A 17,613-nucleotide genomic window follows, 5' to 3' on the forward strand; every position below is an offset into this window, starting at 1 on the left:
GGGGGGGCGGGAAGTGGGAGGGGCAGGGGCGGGGCTAGGGCGGGGCTCCTCCCGTCCTCTTTTTTGCTTGTTGAAATATGGTAACCCTATGTTAGCAGTGTGGGGCCCATGACAGCCAGGGGAACCGTGAGAGTTACATGGTGCACATACGCACCAGCCTGTTCATTACACACTTGCCTAGATAGACTAAGCTTGCCTCAGAACCAGCTGTTCAGATCTTATATCTGACATCAGCGTAAGAAATCTCCAAGTGCTTCCACAATGTAACTTCCACCATCTTTGCTCAGGCTTGTCTGAGATGGGATCTCGGGACCTGTCATTCCCAAATCCAGAATTCTCCACCGAGAGCAACAGGTCCCCCAGTGACTGCAGCACCCTCTCCTCATATAGGTCACACCCCGCTCACCACCTGAGGACCTCATATTTATCCTGGCCATGGGGATTGAAATGGACTCATCCTATTCCCAAAGTACAGGCTCCTCACCACCACCAACTGAGCTGAAAGAGGGTCTTAATGATTTAATGGCAGTACATAGCCGAACAGTTCTGACTCCACCTCAAAGTTTGGGGTTGGGACTATCTCCTGATTGTTCTAAATTTACATATAAATTTAAAATATGGCTTTAATTGGAGTTTGTATATATTTTTTCTTTCTTTAGATACAGTGCTCCTGTCAGCTAATTTCTAAGTTATCTGCAAAAAAAAAAAAACTAGAGTTTTCAGGTGTTCAGTAGTCCCTTGAATCACAGTTAAAGTTGCCCCTGCCCCAATCTGAAATAGTGCATGTGCCCAGCCATGGGGATGGGGAGAAGGCCACAGGGAGGTGCTGACCTATGGCTGGCGCTGCAACCCGGGCCTGTGCCAGCCACCCATCCACTGTGACAGGGAACAACACTGCCCCCCATCTCCAGTGGGTACCCCCCGCAGCAGGTACCCCTTCCAGTCCCTCCACCCCACTATACCTCCCCTCCAGCTTCCCCTCTCCATGGCAGTGGCCTCTATTTGGGAACTTGAACTGTGGTAACCCTAGCAATCACTCGTCAGTTTGTGGAGCTGGCGGAACTGAATCTGCCCTGCCAGCAGCAGCTGCCCACCCCCAAGTCCTGGGCTGGGCACCAGACTCATGTGGCCAAGCTCAGAGCTCAGGCAATGCAACCGCAAGCCCGGCAGCCACGGGGGTGGGGCAGGGCTACCTAGGGGAGCAAGGGTATCTGCTCTGTATGCAGGGAGTGTGGGGAGAGTGACCCAGCTGCAATGACAGGTGCCCAGGCAATGAGTGAGGTGTGACCAGGCTGCTGAGACACAGGTGCCCAAGGGAGATGAATAATGCAGGGAGCACCTCGTGGAGCATGTCATGGCAGCCAGACTCCATGGGCAAGGGCCAACTCCAGGGTGCGTCACTGGCTGGAGCTGGGCTCCTTTGAGGGAGAGGCAAGAGCGTGTCAAAAGCACAGCTTAGAGATGTGCCGCCTGCCCTGCCTGGGGAGTGCCCAGCTGTGCAGAGGCAGCTGGCTTGGGGAGCACGGCAGTGAGGGCTGCTTGATAGCCAGCCAGTGCCCTGACTCCCAGAGCATGAAGAGCCAGGGGCTCGAGAAGGCCAGGTGGCTTCTGCCAGCTTCTGATCTTCCGGCTCTTGGCAGGAGGTGATGATTTTCAGACTGTGGGGATGTGTCCCCCTAGCGCCCCACAGTTTGAAACCCTCTATGTTAAATGGAAGGCAGAAATCTGGAGGGCATGTGACCCTGCATGCCCCCCCACTCATCACCTCCAGGGAGCGCAAATATCCTTGCTCACCCTGGATACTAAAATGCTTAGTTAGGGCTCTGGCCTCAGTGACTTCTTACAGCAGTGGGTTCCAGAGTTTAATCACCTCCTGGGTGGAAAAAGTATTTCCTTTTATAGGATTTTAATTTCCCACTTAGTTTCATTGGACGTCCTCTTGTTCTTGTGTTATTCTAGTTTCTAGTCACTCAACACCAGTTCAGGCAACAATTTTGAGATATAATTAAACATTTCTTTTTAAACTCTAGTCAAATATGTGCATTGATATCTCCATACATTTCTTTGCAGATTACACTGACATTTTCAGCAGTTTTTGGTGTGACCGTGTACCGAATTACTACAGCAGCCGCCTTGTCCATCAGCAAAAATGAGTCAACCAGGTCGAACGTCCGTGTGACCGTGACTGCAACCGCTGTCATCATTAACCTGGTTGTGATCCTTATATTAGATGAGATTTATGGAGCTGTTGCCAAATGGCTGACAGAAATGGGTAAAGCTATCCTAGCCCTCATTACAACTTCGTATGTATTTCTAACAGAGTATGCAGGAAAGTTCTAAAAGGAGGATTTCCCATAAAACAGTTCCATAAAGAGGAAACATTCAGGCCCAGAGGGTAAAAATATGCCCAAGTACTAAGGGGTCCCAACTCCAATTTTCAAAAATGACTTAGGGCCAGATTTTAAAGCATATTTAGGTGTCTAAATAATTTTCAAAATCTGACCTTAGACACAGAGGAGCCTACGTCTCATTGAAAATCAGTTGGACTTTGGCCTTGTCTGCATTATAAAGTTTACCAGTAGAGCTATAATGGCAATCCCTCCTAGTGGAGAGTTCCTTTACTGGTACAGTTTATTCCAGTTCCCCAAACAAAATAAACCATACTGGCAAAAGGACTCTGTGCCTCGGTTTCCTCACTTATAAAATTTGAATAATGGGTCAGATCCTCAAATGGTGAATGTCAATGTTGCCCCATTAAAGTCAAGGATCTCAGGAGAAACTCTCTGCCCCTACCGCGGCACTGGGGCCGGTGGAGCTCTATGCTTCTGTCGCCGCCACAGGGCTCGAGGTGTCAGCCGCCGGCCCCGGTGGCAGGGCTCTTTCACTATAACGACCCCCTGGCTATAACAAATAAATGGTTTGGATCCCCAGGGGTTCATTGTAAAGAGGGTATACTGTACTATTAGAAATAGCATCATTATTTACACTTCTGATAGCATAACAGAGGTTCAGTCATAAATGGCTGAGATACAGTAGAATGATTTCTACTGTTAGGGATAGCCCAATTGTTTCAATTTGATTCCAATGAAGATTTAAAATAAAAAGAGACCAGTAATACATTTAATATAATGCCACCCTATTATATTTTCTCTCCCCTTTTGCAGAGAGTCTCTTGGCAAAAAGTAGCCCTGGTGCAAATGGGCACAATTCCATTAAGTTCAGTGGAGATGTACCCACTGATGCCAGTTGTGCATTTGGCTTTCAGAGCTGTATGGGAAACAAAGATGAAAAATACTGTCAGTTTTTTAGCTTTCATATAAAATATCCCTCTGTTATTCCTCCCAATCTTCAAGTCACCTTTAGAGCCAGCCCTGCTGCCCTTACTCCAATAACACTCCTATTAAAGTAACTGGGTGTTTTGCCTGAGAGGGGACCCACTATGGACTCTAGGCTTTGGTCCTTTTTGAATAATTTCTAGCACCACAAATTACATCATGGTTCATTCAGATGGCTGTCTGTGCTAGTAGGCTCAGATGCCAACTGTAATTAAAAATGTTAAAAAAAATTACAATTCATTCATGCTGATAAATGCTTCTTACCTTGTGAACTTTCATATTGCTGAGCTGAGCAAAATGGGTGCAATTTTCTTTTCACACTGCAATTCAGAGACGTGTCTGGCATCATGCTGCATTTTTCCACATTAAGGGGCAAATTTGCCTGCCCTGGTGTAGAAGCAGTGGAGGGTGCAAGGATACCCTTTCCATCCCTAAGCTCATTTGGGCTGCAGTTCAGCAAGGAACTTATGAATGTGAGTAACTTTGAGCACCTGAGTAATACTATGGAAATCAATGAGATTAGTTTCATGCTTAGTTATGCATGTGTTTAAATATCTGGCTGAATCAGTGTTTAGGGCAGGAGGCAGCAATAACATCGCCCACAGGCACTGTGAAGGGCTAGAAGGCGAATCACTAGGTCTACATGCAGTGCTTGTGGCCTCAGCAGGGGAATATCTGTGCAATGCAAAGGAAGGACATTAACTCCCCCGCAGTACCGGCAGGAGTGCAGATTACACCTCTTTCAAAGAGTCATGTTTCCTGATGCTGAGCAAGTCACCCTATTCCCAGCACCCAGGTGGCATTGGGCCTAATGCAGATCTTATGTGTGTTGGTGTAAATTGGGGTATCTCCCCTCAAGTCATGGGAAAACAAATGAAGTGTAAAACAGTGGTAAAGTGAGAGCAGAATCACTCCTCTTCATGAGTTAAAGGGGCATATTCCCTCCCTCAGTGCACTTCCTCAGCTCAGCCTCCATGTAGCACTACCTGCAAGGAGCATAATTCACCTCTGGGGTTTTGGTGGTATGTATTGAGGACAAAGCTGGATATTTTAAGTTGTATATTTTTAAACGCCCTCCTGTTCTTGTATTCATTCTATTCCTGTTCTGGCTGTATGCATTCTTGTCTTGAAAGAAAGAGGGAAGGGCAACAGGGGATAGATCACTTGATGATTACCTATTATGTTCATTCCCTCTGGGGCACCTGACTTTGGCCACTGTAGGAAGACTGGATACTGGGCTAGATGGACCTTTGGTCTGACCCAGTATGGCCGTTCTTACGTGTGTCAGGGGGGTGCACATTGCCTTCTTGGGACAGAGCTCATCTCTGTGGGAGTCCTCTGTGAAGCAGGGGTTCTACTCCTACATGGAACTTCCTATCCTCTCCAAGGGCTGAATTGTTGCCATGGGGTGATTCCTTCCACTGGTCCCCATGCAAATCTGCTCAGCACATAAGCTCATATTTGGGCTGTGCAGTGCTAGCTGGATTGGCCCCAAATGAATAATTTTTAATGAAGTATTTCCATAAAGTCAGCTGGTTTGTGTGAGTGAATAATCTAAGGGCCAGAACATCAAGAGCTCATTTTGCTGGGTGCTAAACTCTTACAAAAATCTGGCCACAAGTGTCACAATGCTAGGCACTTTTAATAATCTGGTTCTTATTTAGTATTTTAATGGGAGCGGAGCTCTTTTTAAAAAAACCTGACCCAAATCAGTAGGCTGCACGATTTCAGTAATGCTTTCAGAGGCTTCTTGAAACTGATGCACTGAATCGCTCTTATTATTTCACATTTTGAATCCATTACCAGCATGAAATAATAACAACAATCTGTTCGGTGCCTGGTTAAACATGCATGGTGGCTATCCTCAGAAGTCCTGTGCATGGCTGATAAAAGAACCCAGAGAGAATATTGAAAAAAAAAAACTTTGTTTTTATGTTAATGTAGATTAATTGTAATACTCTGCAGTTTACACTTGAAGGGCTTGATTCTGCAAGGTGCTGAAATCAACTGAAATGTATAAACAATTGTGTGATGTATTTTCAGAAGTTTTACAGACAACGTATCTAAAGGTGTGGAGGGTGTATGGAGTGGGAAGAGCCTTATGGAAAGGATGGCCTTGTGGTTAAAGTTTTGGTGTGGGGAATGGGGCTTAGGACATTTAAGTTCACTTCCTGTCACCCTCCACCCCTCACCAAAAAAAAATGTGTATGACCTTGGGCAAGCTATCTGGAACCTGATTCAGGAAGTTCAGGATTCAGCATGTGCTTTAAACATTTGAGTAGTCCCATTGAAGTCACTGGAACTACTCACATACTTAAAGTTAAGCAGGTACTTAAATGCTTTGCTGAATGAGGCTCTTAAATGTTTGTGCCTCAGTTTTTCCATCTATGAAATGGAAATAGCAATACTTCTCTATTTAAAAGGGTGTTGTGAGCATAAATTCATTAAGACCTGATTCACATTTAGACACGGGTCAGGAGGTGTAAAAGGGGCCTTACTGTAAATGAGAATCAGGCCCCAATTAATTTATCCTTCCAACACCATTAATATTAACAAGGTAGCCACATGTTATAGTGATGGGGGTCATAGGAGTAGAGAGAGATTGGGGCAGATCCTCAACTGTGTAAACCAGCAGACCTACCTCCTGCGCATCTGGTTCATTTAACAGTGCAGGCAGGTGCCTCGATATGTGTCACTGCCAAATACACTTTAAATGAAATAATAGTCAGAAATTTGCAGGAGTAAAAAGAAAAAAAGTATGCTGTATATTTTCCTAGTGTCACTCAGTGCAGAATAAAAGATATGATAAAACCACATTAACTCTAATAATAATACAGTTTTTGCTTTTGCTTGAGACTACTGAAAGACAATTACATATTTATCTATTGCTTTTGAGGTGTTTTATGTTATACTGCAATTATTTATTTATTTATTTTGCAGAGGTACCAAAAACAGAGAAGACCTTTGAAGAGAGGTTAATTTTGAAGGCTTTCCTATTGAAGTTTGTGAACTCTTATGCACCAATTTTTTATGTTGCCTTTTTTAAAGGAAGGTAGGATGAATTTACATTGTTGATTTATTATTAATGGCCCCATGTTGCAGGCTACTGATGGCACTAAGGCCACTAAAAGGTCTGGAATGGCCATCTTAGTACCCAAAATGGCAGACTAGCCCAGGAGGGAGTGGGTCAGATTGGCCTGGAGAGATTGCTCTGGGGTGAGAGGTCCTTAGGTGGACTCGTGATCAGTTTTGCTCCTCTATAGTTGTGGTTTCCTATACATGCAGGATCCACTGCCTACCAGAACCTGATGGTCCATAATGTAGCAGATGGAGATCTTAGAGTGATTGTTTGTAAACAATGTTTTAAGTATGTATGTATTTCTGAATTCTAGTTAGATTCATATCATTGTTGTGCTCCTTTTATGTTTTAGAAGCTGTTAATCTATACGTTAAGCTCTTTGGGGCAGGGACCATCTTTTTGTTCTGTGTTTTATACTTCGCCTAGCACAATGGGGCTCTGGTCCATGACTAGGGCTTCTAGACAATATGGTAATACATATAATAAATAATAATATATTCTGAACTAATGCCTGTGGATGCCATCAATTAAAAAATCACACTTTTGTCTGAAAATATTTTACTTACAATTTTGAGAAGTATTATCTAAGTTCTAAAAGACATGGGAGAAAAATATTTTTTAAACATTGTATTTGACAGCCCTTTGTGAGTAGTCACTTTCAATGTATATATTCAGAATAGCCCAGGTCCTGAAACCCCTTACACATGTAAGTAACTTTGCTCATTAGGACTACTCAAATGCCTGAAGTTATTCATGTATAACAGTTTGCAGGATCAGAGCCCCGGTCAATTTTCCCATTTGTTTGTGTGGGTTTTAACCAGGCGAGGGGAAAAAACATTTTTATAAATAGGAAAAGGTGATTTTAAAACTGCAAAAATTGTAAGGGAGACTCAGGGACAGGCACAATATTTGAAACTCGGTTTAGTTAATTTATCTGAAGTTGGCAATGTTTTTTTTTTTTAAATCATGTTAAAATAGTTAATTTGAACTGTATTTTAAAATTAGCTACTGTAAGCAGTAATTTTGTTGAGGATAATTTTTAATGCATTCTTTTTTCATCATTTCATATATTTTTATTACTTTCAGGTTTGTTGGCCGACCTGGTAGTTATGTATATATGTTTGATGGTTACCGAATGGAAGAGGCAAGTACAGATGGAATTCAAACAGAAAACCTAGTTAAAAAAGAAACATGGATGAGAGTGCCTTTATAAGGAGTCCAGCTAACAGCTGAAAAAAACCTACCACATTTACTTTACCAAAATTCTATGCCTTCCAAGAAAAGAAAAGAAAAACTCAAAACAAAATTCAGTCCCAATAATCTGTGTTTTAGATACTTATATGGCCCCCATCATCATAGTATCTGAGTGCCTCACAGTATTGTGATCTATTTATTTTCACAGCAACTCTGTAAGGTAGTACAGTGCTATCATCTCCATTTTACACATGGGTAATTGAGACACAGAGAGATAAAATCCAAGGCGCTGACTTTTAGTTTTCGCTTGGGGTGCTCCACCTCCACTCTGCCCTGAGGCCCCACTCCTGCTCTGCCCTTCCCCCGAGAACACACCCTCACTCCACCTCTTCCTGTCCCCACTGCAACCCCTCTCCCACCTGCCACTCGCTGAACTTTGCCCTTCCCCAAGCACCTCCCCCATCCGACTAAGGAACTGATCGACAGTGCCACTGAACACTGTGGCTGGTGGGTGCTGAGCACCCACTATTTTTTCCATGGGTGGGTGACTTGCCCATGGTCACACATGAAGTCTGTGGCAGAGCAGTGGCTTGAACCCAATGGCTACATTTGTGCCCTAACCATTAGACCATCCTTCCCCTCAAAAAGTCTGGAAAAAAATAGTTATGGGATCTTGCCACTTTGTCCTTCTAGCCCCGATCAATGCTGCAAACACGTTATGCTTCACTTTAAGCAGGTATTGGAAGTCCCTTTAAGTCAATCAAATTAATCCAGTGCTTAAAGTAAAGCACACATACAAGTTTGCAAGATCAGGGCCTTTGTTTGTTTGTATCTTTCCAATATGGGGAAAAAAGCAATCACATGAATACTGTTGATAATTAAATTAAATGTATAGTAAATATTTTAAAGGAATATACAGTAGTCCCAGAGATCAATATGGTTTTTCAGATTGCCATACATGTTTTCAGAGTGATTTCATTGGTGAAGCACAAATATATGGTTATGAATAGAATTGGAATGATTGATGGATTTGGTGTTCTGAAATGTTTTGATTATATGGTAGTGTGGGTTCATATAAATGTTTGTAGTCTTTCCAAGCTTGTACTTTTAAAATATTGTAAGCTTTTTGGTAGTTTTTGTCTTTTTTACCCCCTGTGGTTGTAAAGCACCTACCACAATGTGGTCCTTGTCCCTGACTGGGGCTCCTAGGTGCTACCGTAATAAAAATAAATAATAATAATAATAATAATAAATATTGTATAGCAACTAAAGCATGTGTGTTTTTGTAACGAGGAACATTATAGTATATATTCGTGACGCAGTCTATTAGAAATGGATCCTTTGAATTGGGAAACAATATTTTACAATTTCTTAATAATTCGATATTTTGATCTTTCCATATATTTATGAAAGTTTTAGGGGGGGAAAGTTAAGGTTGGATTGTTATTGTAAATTGATGAATACGAAAGATTATATGGCAGAGGAAACTATCTGGATCCTTCAACTGTTAATTTCCAGGTTTTTTAATGTTTAGGACAGTGGTTCCAAAACTTGTTTTGCGGCTTGTTCAGGGTAAGCCCCTGGCAGGCCTTGAGACGCTTTGTTTACCTGAGCCCGTCCATAGGTATGGCCACTCGCAACTCCCAATGGCTGTGGTTTGCTGTTCCCGGCCAATGGGAGCTGCAGGAAGCATTAGCTCAGCCCGGGCCGCTTCTCATAGCTCCCATTGGCTGGGAACAGCAAACTGCGGCCACTGGGAGCTGCAAGCGGCCGTACCTGTGGACTATCAGGTAAACAAAGCATCTTGCGGCCCACCAGGGGCTTACCCTGAACAAGCAGCAAACCAAGTTTGGGAACCACTGGTTTAGGATCTTTAAAAGGTATATAATTTTTGTTTACTATATCTTTTGGATTCTAATTAGACTTTACTGAAAAACTTTTTGAAAATTTTGGCTCAGAACTTTAAAAGTCCTTTTCTAGTTCCCTGCCCCACTCACCCAGAAAAAAATCCTGGTAAAATTCTACCCCAGGATGAGACCTGACATGAAATTTAAGAGGGATTGGTTTCCTTGGAATTGGCAAAGTTACATGGGGGAATTGAAAATCAGGCTCATAATGCAAAGTTAATTTCAACATTAGTTGTAAAGCAGCAATCACTGCTTCCTTGTGCCTTTGTCATAATTCACTAACAGTTTGTGCTTTTCCTTAAATTACAGTGTGCTCCAGGAGGCTGTTTGATGGAACTCTGTATTCAGCTGAGCATCATTATGCTTGGAAAGCAACTTATTCAGAATAATCTGTTTGAAATTGGAATCCCGTATGTATTTCAACCTTTTCCGTTACCATGCACTTTGTTCATTCAAGATTGTAAATTAAAGGCTTGATCCTTCTTCCACTGAATGGGAGTTTTGCCATTGACTTTAATGAGCCCTAATTGAATATACTTAAGATGATGATAAATCACGCTTCTGGTTGTCGTGAAATGATCTGGCTGTATTTTACCTTAAATAATTGGCTATATCTGCAGTAAATGGATTAAAGAAAATGTCTGAATATATTGAAGAATTGATATAAATTAACTTTAGAAACCTAAGGAAAGTAGGAAAGATATGATAGATCTCTTGGGAAGTTTTAGAGAAGCTTTCAGAGTAACCGCATTGAATACAAATGGATCTGAAATGGGGGTGAGGGAAGCAATGGCTGATATAAGATTTTAAAATGGGTTATTTGAGCTATACTATTTCATGGATTTACACATGAATCCTACATGTTTTTAATGTGCCCTTCACTGTATGGAGAAGATGGTGACATGCTATTTAGCAGCTGTCTTACTATAGTGAGCTTATACATGGAGGCGAATTTTGCATTGTGTTTTGAATGTGGCAAGAACTCTGGCTTAGTGTATCTGCAGTGACAGGTGGGTCTGCAGCCAAGAGTTACCACTGAGAATGTCTTACTGCTGAGTCTTGTAAATTTTACCCTTACTTCTCTCAACTTCATCATCCCTGTTGGTGACAGCATTCTCTGAGGTGTGTGGGGACATTGGTTGTCTTGGATGTGTAGGTACTGTAGGGCTTACTACAGTATCTGATCCTGCTCCACTGAACTCAGTGTGAGTTTATCCATTGATGTGGATGGGTTCTGGATGAGATCCTTACTGAGGGGTTCTGAAGAAGAAGAGGACTAGAATCTTGATGGGAGATGCACAATAGGGTGGCATTGAAATACATTTGAAAATTGGGCCCTTTTCCCTGGAAATAATTTTTTACTGTTAAAGTGGAAGAAAAAAATATGGGCATGGATTATGCATGGCTTTATCCTTCTGAAGTTAAGGTTTACTGAGGAGGCCTGTTTTCTGCCTAAGACTCATGGAGTTTATAGCATAACTTGAGGAAAAAGGTGGTAAATTGCTCCAGAAGACTTTTACATGTTGGAGGCTTAAAGCTTTCTCAGTGTGAACCTGATGTGATTTTTTTATTTCCCTCTTCCAAAAGCTTACTGCTACTGGGTTTGTTTAAGGGGGGACGGTTATGAAGTTATAAATACTGCATGTATTATCTTTGATTCATGGAAGTGGAGACTGATCCAGTCAAAATACAGGGCTACTGTCAGAATATTTCTCAATCCACTGAATGCACTGCTCAGTGCAAGAATGTGACAGCCTCATTCCACTTGTTTCTTCTCCCTCGCCAACAACCTGCAGTGACCTCAGTTTAAAACTGAAATATGTATTAAATAAAAAAAAGCTTGCTTTACTTCTCCTCTTCCCAGAGGAATACCACTGCTATCTTGTTATATTGATGCTGACAAGCCTTTTCTGTCTGCTCATAAATTATATGAAGCCACACCCTGTCCCATTCTCACCCAGATTAACTGGAACCTCTCTGCCCCTCCAGCCCAACTCAACTGGCTCCCTTCTGTAGCCTATTACCTCCGTTCCATTCATGGATTTCTTCATTAGAATTGTCTGGGAAATGGATTTTCTGTGCTACAAAAATATCAAGATTTCAAAAAAAAAAAAAATGAATTAGTCCCAAATTGGGACTAATCTGTTTTAAAAAAAATTTAATCCTCAAAAAAAGATATATAGTTGTGAAAAATGTTGGTTTTGTTGAAACAGCTTTTTCCAACCAAAGACTGTTTTGATTAATATTTTCTGACCAGCTCCACTCTTCATGGATGCTCTCTTCCCTCCCACCCATCTTCCTTGCTAGATCATCCCTTCTCCATCAGAAGGTCTTTCTTTTGTTTCCCCTAACTCCCTCTTCCCTCCATACTGTCCACTGCCCTCATTTCTCTTCTCCTCCTGCGCTAGGAATGTTCTGTAGGGACCAATCCTACAGAGGCAGAGAGATGGAATAAATGGTCTAATAGGTCTTTCCATCTCTTACTCCAGTGACTTCTGTCCAATGCTCTGTGCCTGTCTTGAGGAGAAAGAGATCCCAAGAAAACAGTGCTAATTCTCTCACTGGCTCTCAGCACTGCACTCAGGGATAGTGATTGTGCTGCCACTGAGTTCACCCTGGTATTGAATGTAGCAGAAATAACTTTTCTATAGGTATTATGAACCATTCTCTAGGCTTCTATAATGGGGACATAATTATCTATTAAATTCTGTGGAATGATTCATAACACCTATAGAGAGGATTTAATTCCCTATTGAATTCTGTAGGTTTTCGGAGTTATTTTTATATAACTCTATTGGTTTCATTGCTATTAAAGCCCATAGGGGTTTTCCAAAAGGGCAGTGTAGGCTTTTGTTTCCCTGCAAAAGGTTGTGAAGCATCAATCTCATTTGCTGCCTCTTTCATTCAAAGAAACAGGAATAATTGAAGGGCCTGTACAGCTGAGCAGGTTATGGGATGGATACACATGACACCCACCCAGAGCCTTCTCCTTCAACATGAATATTGCCATGGTCAGAAATGCCTGGTTGACATCTTATCCACAGTTAGTGCCAGTTGCAGAATTCAGAAGTTAGGTTTCACATGTCAGCTCTGCTTTGTGCAGAGTCATTAGAACAAATTCTAACCTGTTCCTAATGCTTCTCTGGAGAAACTGCTCCTTGGCTATGATAGATGTGACTTTCTGGTATTCTCTACCTTCCTGTGATTTGTTTTTCCATTTCTGCATCCAAGAATATCAAAACTGCTGGAGCTATATCATGGCTTTGGAATTATGGGATGCTCAGCAGTCTGGAATTGCAGCAAAGTGCTTTGTGTGGCTGTAATTCACAAGTTTAACAGATGCAACTATGCCACAATTCACTTAGAGGTGTCACATCCCATAATTCTCTTCTCATGCCACAGAAATTGCTGAAGGGTTCGAGAACCCCGAATTCTTTTGAAACTCCTTTTCACCCCAATTTTATATTCTCCACCCTCACTGAAAAATTCCATGTGGTTATTTTATTACTCTTTATCCCTGACCTTGTGATAAACGCTTATGGTGAAATCCTGGTCCCACTGACGTCAATAGCAAAATTCCCATTGACCTCAGCGCGGCAAGGATTTCACCCTTAACATACAATATCACTTTCCATCAATTCTTTCAAAATGCATTTAAATACATTGGATGAGAAAATCAAGAGCCAATAAAATGTATTTCAAGACAGACTTTCATGGCTGTTGTCATTTGTGGTGCATTTTGGTTGCTAATAAAGAATTCTTAATGCAGAAATTCATCAGCTGTTTATAGCTGGACCGATACCAATAAATAACAAACACAACCAAAACTCCGGTTGACTTCAGTGGGAGTTCTGAGTGCACAAGGGAGGCTGGATTGGACTGTAAATTTGTGACTGTCTCAGAGATTACAAGTCCTTTCCACACACCCCCAAAGTTCCCTCCATTTGAGGGAGTGAGCAGATCACAGGAAGCTGACAGTAGCAAATGCAGGACCCTCAGGCCTCCTTCCCCAAAGCAGCAAACATGGTTACACACAAGGGTACAGACACTTTTAGTCCCCACACTCTCCCACCAGATACAAAGTGCTCAAAATATCTGACCCAGTAGCCTCTCATCTGTCCATCACTCTAGATGGGGAACAGCAACAGTAGTTGGCAGGAGCCTTCACAGCCTCCTAACATCAGTAATCTCTCATCTCTGACACTTGGACTCTGGATTTTTACCCTCTTCTTTCCTGTGTTGCGGTTCCTTTTTGGTCTCCATTTTGGCTGTCTCCACTCACCTTTTTCCACAATTGTCCAACAGCTCTGCTTCACTACTAGCTCCATTGGTGGTAGCAGTGGTAGACAGGGCACTAGTGTTTTACCACTTTAATGTTGCTGAGTCCATGTCTAAAATGGCACAGCAGTGAAAACACCGGCAGCTGTTCTGCAATAGCTCTCCCACTGATGGAGCTGCACTAGTGGTTGTGCAACTGAAGACAAAGACTAGTGAAGGCAAGGCCTTTATCCTGCCCCTCTCCTAACTCTGCATCTTTTCAGCTGCCCATTGTTTCTCTCCTCTTCCCTGTACTCACTTCCCTGTCTTAATCCAAAATTTCTTTTCTCTTCCCCACTCTAACAGTCACTGAGCATCCTCTCCATAAAAATACCCCAAAGCTATTTTTGTTATCTAAATAAAGCAACTATATAATCACATATGTTTAAAAAAGAGACCTGCTACAAACATGCTGTGTGCCTGCCACCACCCTCTTCACTTTACTGTATGCCGTTATCTCTTTACCCCCTTTTTATCTTCAGAGCTTGTGAGCTCTTTAGAGCCAGGACTGTACGGAGTGCCCTTAACTTCCATTTAAGGTGCTCGTTTCCTTGAATCATTGCGTTCTTACTTCTGATAGTAGGAAACAGATAATACTGGCTAGAACCAAGCCTAGTGGGAAAGGATCTGTGCATTCTCTCCTGTTCTGTTCTGCCCCAGCTGTTCAGACCTGACCAGCACTGGACAACTGTAACGCTACAGCTATCTCCTCTAAATCTAGTCTTTCTCCCTAAACAGGTCTGACTCTGATCACCTGCTCATCTCCTTTCATGGGAGCATGGAGCTTCCCTGATTGTGCCTCTTAGGCACAAAGCATCTCAAAGGCCTTCTTGGCCAGTCCATAATCTGGCTCACAGTACACAAGAAGATAAAATAGACCAGATGAGCTTTCCTTGCTTCTCCATTGCTTTCAGCTTGATTTTAAAATATTGATCTTTTGAATCATTATAAAAAACATTTCTCACAAGCATACCAAAAGAGTTTATTCAGTTGTAACAGTGCAATCATCTGTGCAGCTATGGAGCTCTACAAAACTCATTTTTACTCCTCTGCTGTGGTACAGCTGGAGAATAACCCTGACAGTGTCTATTCAGTGCAAATCCCTGTCTTTTGTTCCTTTAATTTCCTTGACACAAATTCTGGTTGATCTGAAATTTCACATGCTTGGGTACGACACAAAAGTGCATTTTTGTGAAAAGCTTGAGTAGAATCCATTTGGCTTTTTTTCAGTTGATCATTTCAAAATAAATTATAAATAAAAACACTCTTTGGGGCTTAAGTTAAAAATTGTTCAAGCTTCCAAGCTTCGTGCTTGGCATGAGGATAGTTCATAGTGAGGAATAGTCACAATGGTAAATTTAAAAAAAAGAAAGGTAATTAAAATAATTCTAAGTGACTGAGTACTGGGTTTAGTGCATTCACAGCAAACATTTTAAAAAATTACTTACAGAGTTCCCAGTGGAGCTACAGAAATGCATTGAACTCCAAGGCACAACTCTCTAGTGCTGCAGCTAGAGGATTGGATCACACATATATAGACTCCACATGTAAACACACCCAAACTTAATATCAACAGCCTCACACCACCGTTGGAATAACAATAAGAGTGCTGCTCCTTATATAGAACTTTTCATCTGTAGATCTCAAAGCATTTTACAAAGGAAGGGTCAGAATCATTATCCCCATTTTGCAGATGGGGAAACTGAGGCACATAGCAACGATGTTCACATGAAAACACAAAATCATGTGCACCATGGGGCGAGCACAGTCTATGTCAATTAGCAGTTGAATCCTATGCATACGTGGGCTACAAATCTCATTGATCAGCATACATACTCCAGATCCATACACACATCCCTCTCATTGGAGCACACCTATATTCTTATCCTAATCTACTGTAGGATCTCCAATAACATACTGTGCATGGAACCTACGGTTACTCCCTCCCCTCTTGACTTTGCACAGACAGACACCCCTATCCCCCAGTATATTCAATGGGCATGATCCTGGGCTTGATCCTTGTGTAAGTCAGGAATATCTCTATTCAAGTGGATGGTGTTCCACAGGTATTAAGCTGGCATGAGATCAGAACTGGGCCAATCACTTCCTTATCTATCAGCACAATCGCACACAGTAATCAAGTGCTCGTCAATCTTATCTGCATACAGAAATAAGACGGGCATTTAAAGCATGTTATTTACTGTAGCAAAAGTAATTACGGAATAGTAGTAGTATTTTTTTTTTACTCTTCATTGTCTAATGAGAACCTTTATAGCATCAGGAAATTCATCAGTGATGTGCTGGAAGGACCTTCTGGGAGTTCTTTGTTTAAATTTCTCCATTGAATTGAAGGGAAGGTTCAGATCATTCTGCTGCTCCTCCTTCCCCACCCGTGCATAGTGCTGAATCACACTTGCCATAGATGACATCCCTTGAATGTCATAAAGATACTTCTGAAGAGCAAATGTAGTGCCTTTAGAATGGACCAGTTTACACCAACTAGAAAGCAATGTTCCTTGGCTGGGTACCCTAATTCCTTCTTATAAGGTTTTAAAAATCCCACCCCATTCAAATTACATAAACTGAACACTCTGCTTTTTATTATCATTATACCCAATGGGCCATATCCTCAGCTGCATCTGGCACAGGGCGGCTTTTATGAGTCTCTGATCCTGGGGCTGATATGGGCTGGTTCTATCTCTGACACAACATAGAGCAGCCTTAGGAGTCCAACCATGTCCCCAACATGCCCTGCGCTGGGCTGTCCCAGTGACACGAAACCACATAGGAATTCCCCTTACATTTGGGTAATCCCCACATTGCTTGCAGTTTCGTGCCACTATGGTGGCACAAAACAGCCGGAGTGTGGGCGAAGAACCTGACCTGTTTTTCAGGAACAATGAAAAGACCGGTTTGCCAGGTAGCATTGCCCCCTCCTTTGGATAGGGGTCTCAGATAACAGGGTGTTTTTTAAAACTGGAAAACAAATAAATAGACCCCCCCCACACACACACACACACAATTCTCTCTGCAACACCCACATCTGGCTCAAGGGGTTTATCACAGGCTGGGGGAGAGGGGGACTGTGAGGGCCCCTGGTTATGCCATCGGCAACACTTCATTGGAATTAATCTGGCTTTTTACTCATGCTATACATATGTGTACTGTTATCAAATAATGTACACATTCGTGAAAGACAAACTCAGAAAATGTGAGAAATCTTGCATTTGAAGCTAGCCCTAGTGTATTTAGTGTCCTTAGTTTTGGAGAAAATATGTGTGTCTTTTACACTTTCCCATGGTTATTTTCCAGTCTGTAAAACAATATAAAGCTGTCAATGAATTTGAAATTGAAATGCTACCTACTATTCCATGGAGATATAAAATGTTCACTCATCTGTCAGATGGAGATTCATGCTGCAATGAGATATTAAACCCTTATATGTTGTACAGATAGGGCCAGGCTCTGAAACTCTTATTGCCATCCATGAGCAATTACTTGCACAGGTAATTGCACAACCTATGGGTATGAACTGCTCACCGATGTGAGTAAGGGATTCACAATCTGGCCTAAAGGTAGTGGCACTCTATTGAGAGAAAAACCCATATGTAGTGTGTTACAAAAACTATTATTTAGTGATAACTTTCATATTTCCAAGTTTTCTCATGAAAGATGATGTACTTCTTCATTTTCCTCAATGTATTTCTTAACAAACTTGCCTATTTCAATAGTTATAATTAGAGAGAGGTCAAAATCAGAACCTCAGATTCAAATTCCTTTG

General features: G+C 41.9%; 1 protein-coding gene across 1 annotated transcript in view; it reads left to right on the forward strand.

The window, feature by feature from the left end:
* ANO2 (anoctamin 2) overlaps window positions 1-17,613 on the forward strand; it is a 297,002-nt gene that overhangs the window by 249,536 nt on the left and 29,853 nt on the right. The window contains 4 exon segments of the mRNA XM_034784822.1: window positions 2,071-2,272; window positions 6,276-6,387; window positions 7,501-7,558; window positions 9,825-9,925. Of these exon segments, the coding sequence (XP_034640713.1) occupies window positions 2,071-2,272; window positions 6,276-6,387; window positions 7,501-7,558; window positions 9,825-9,925 (473 nt within the window).

The sequence above is a fragment of the Trachemys scripta genome, chromosome 1 (assembly GCF_013100865.1).
Source record: "Trachemys scripta elegans isolate TJP31775 chromosome 1, CAS_Tse_1.0, whole genome shotgun sequence".
Taxonomy (NCBI): domain Eukaryota; kingdom Metazoa; phylum Chordata; order Testudines; family Emydidae; genus Trachemys; species Trachemys scripta.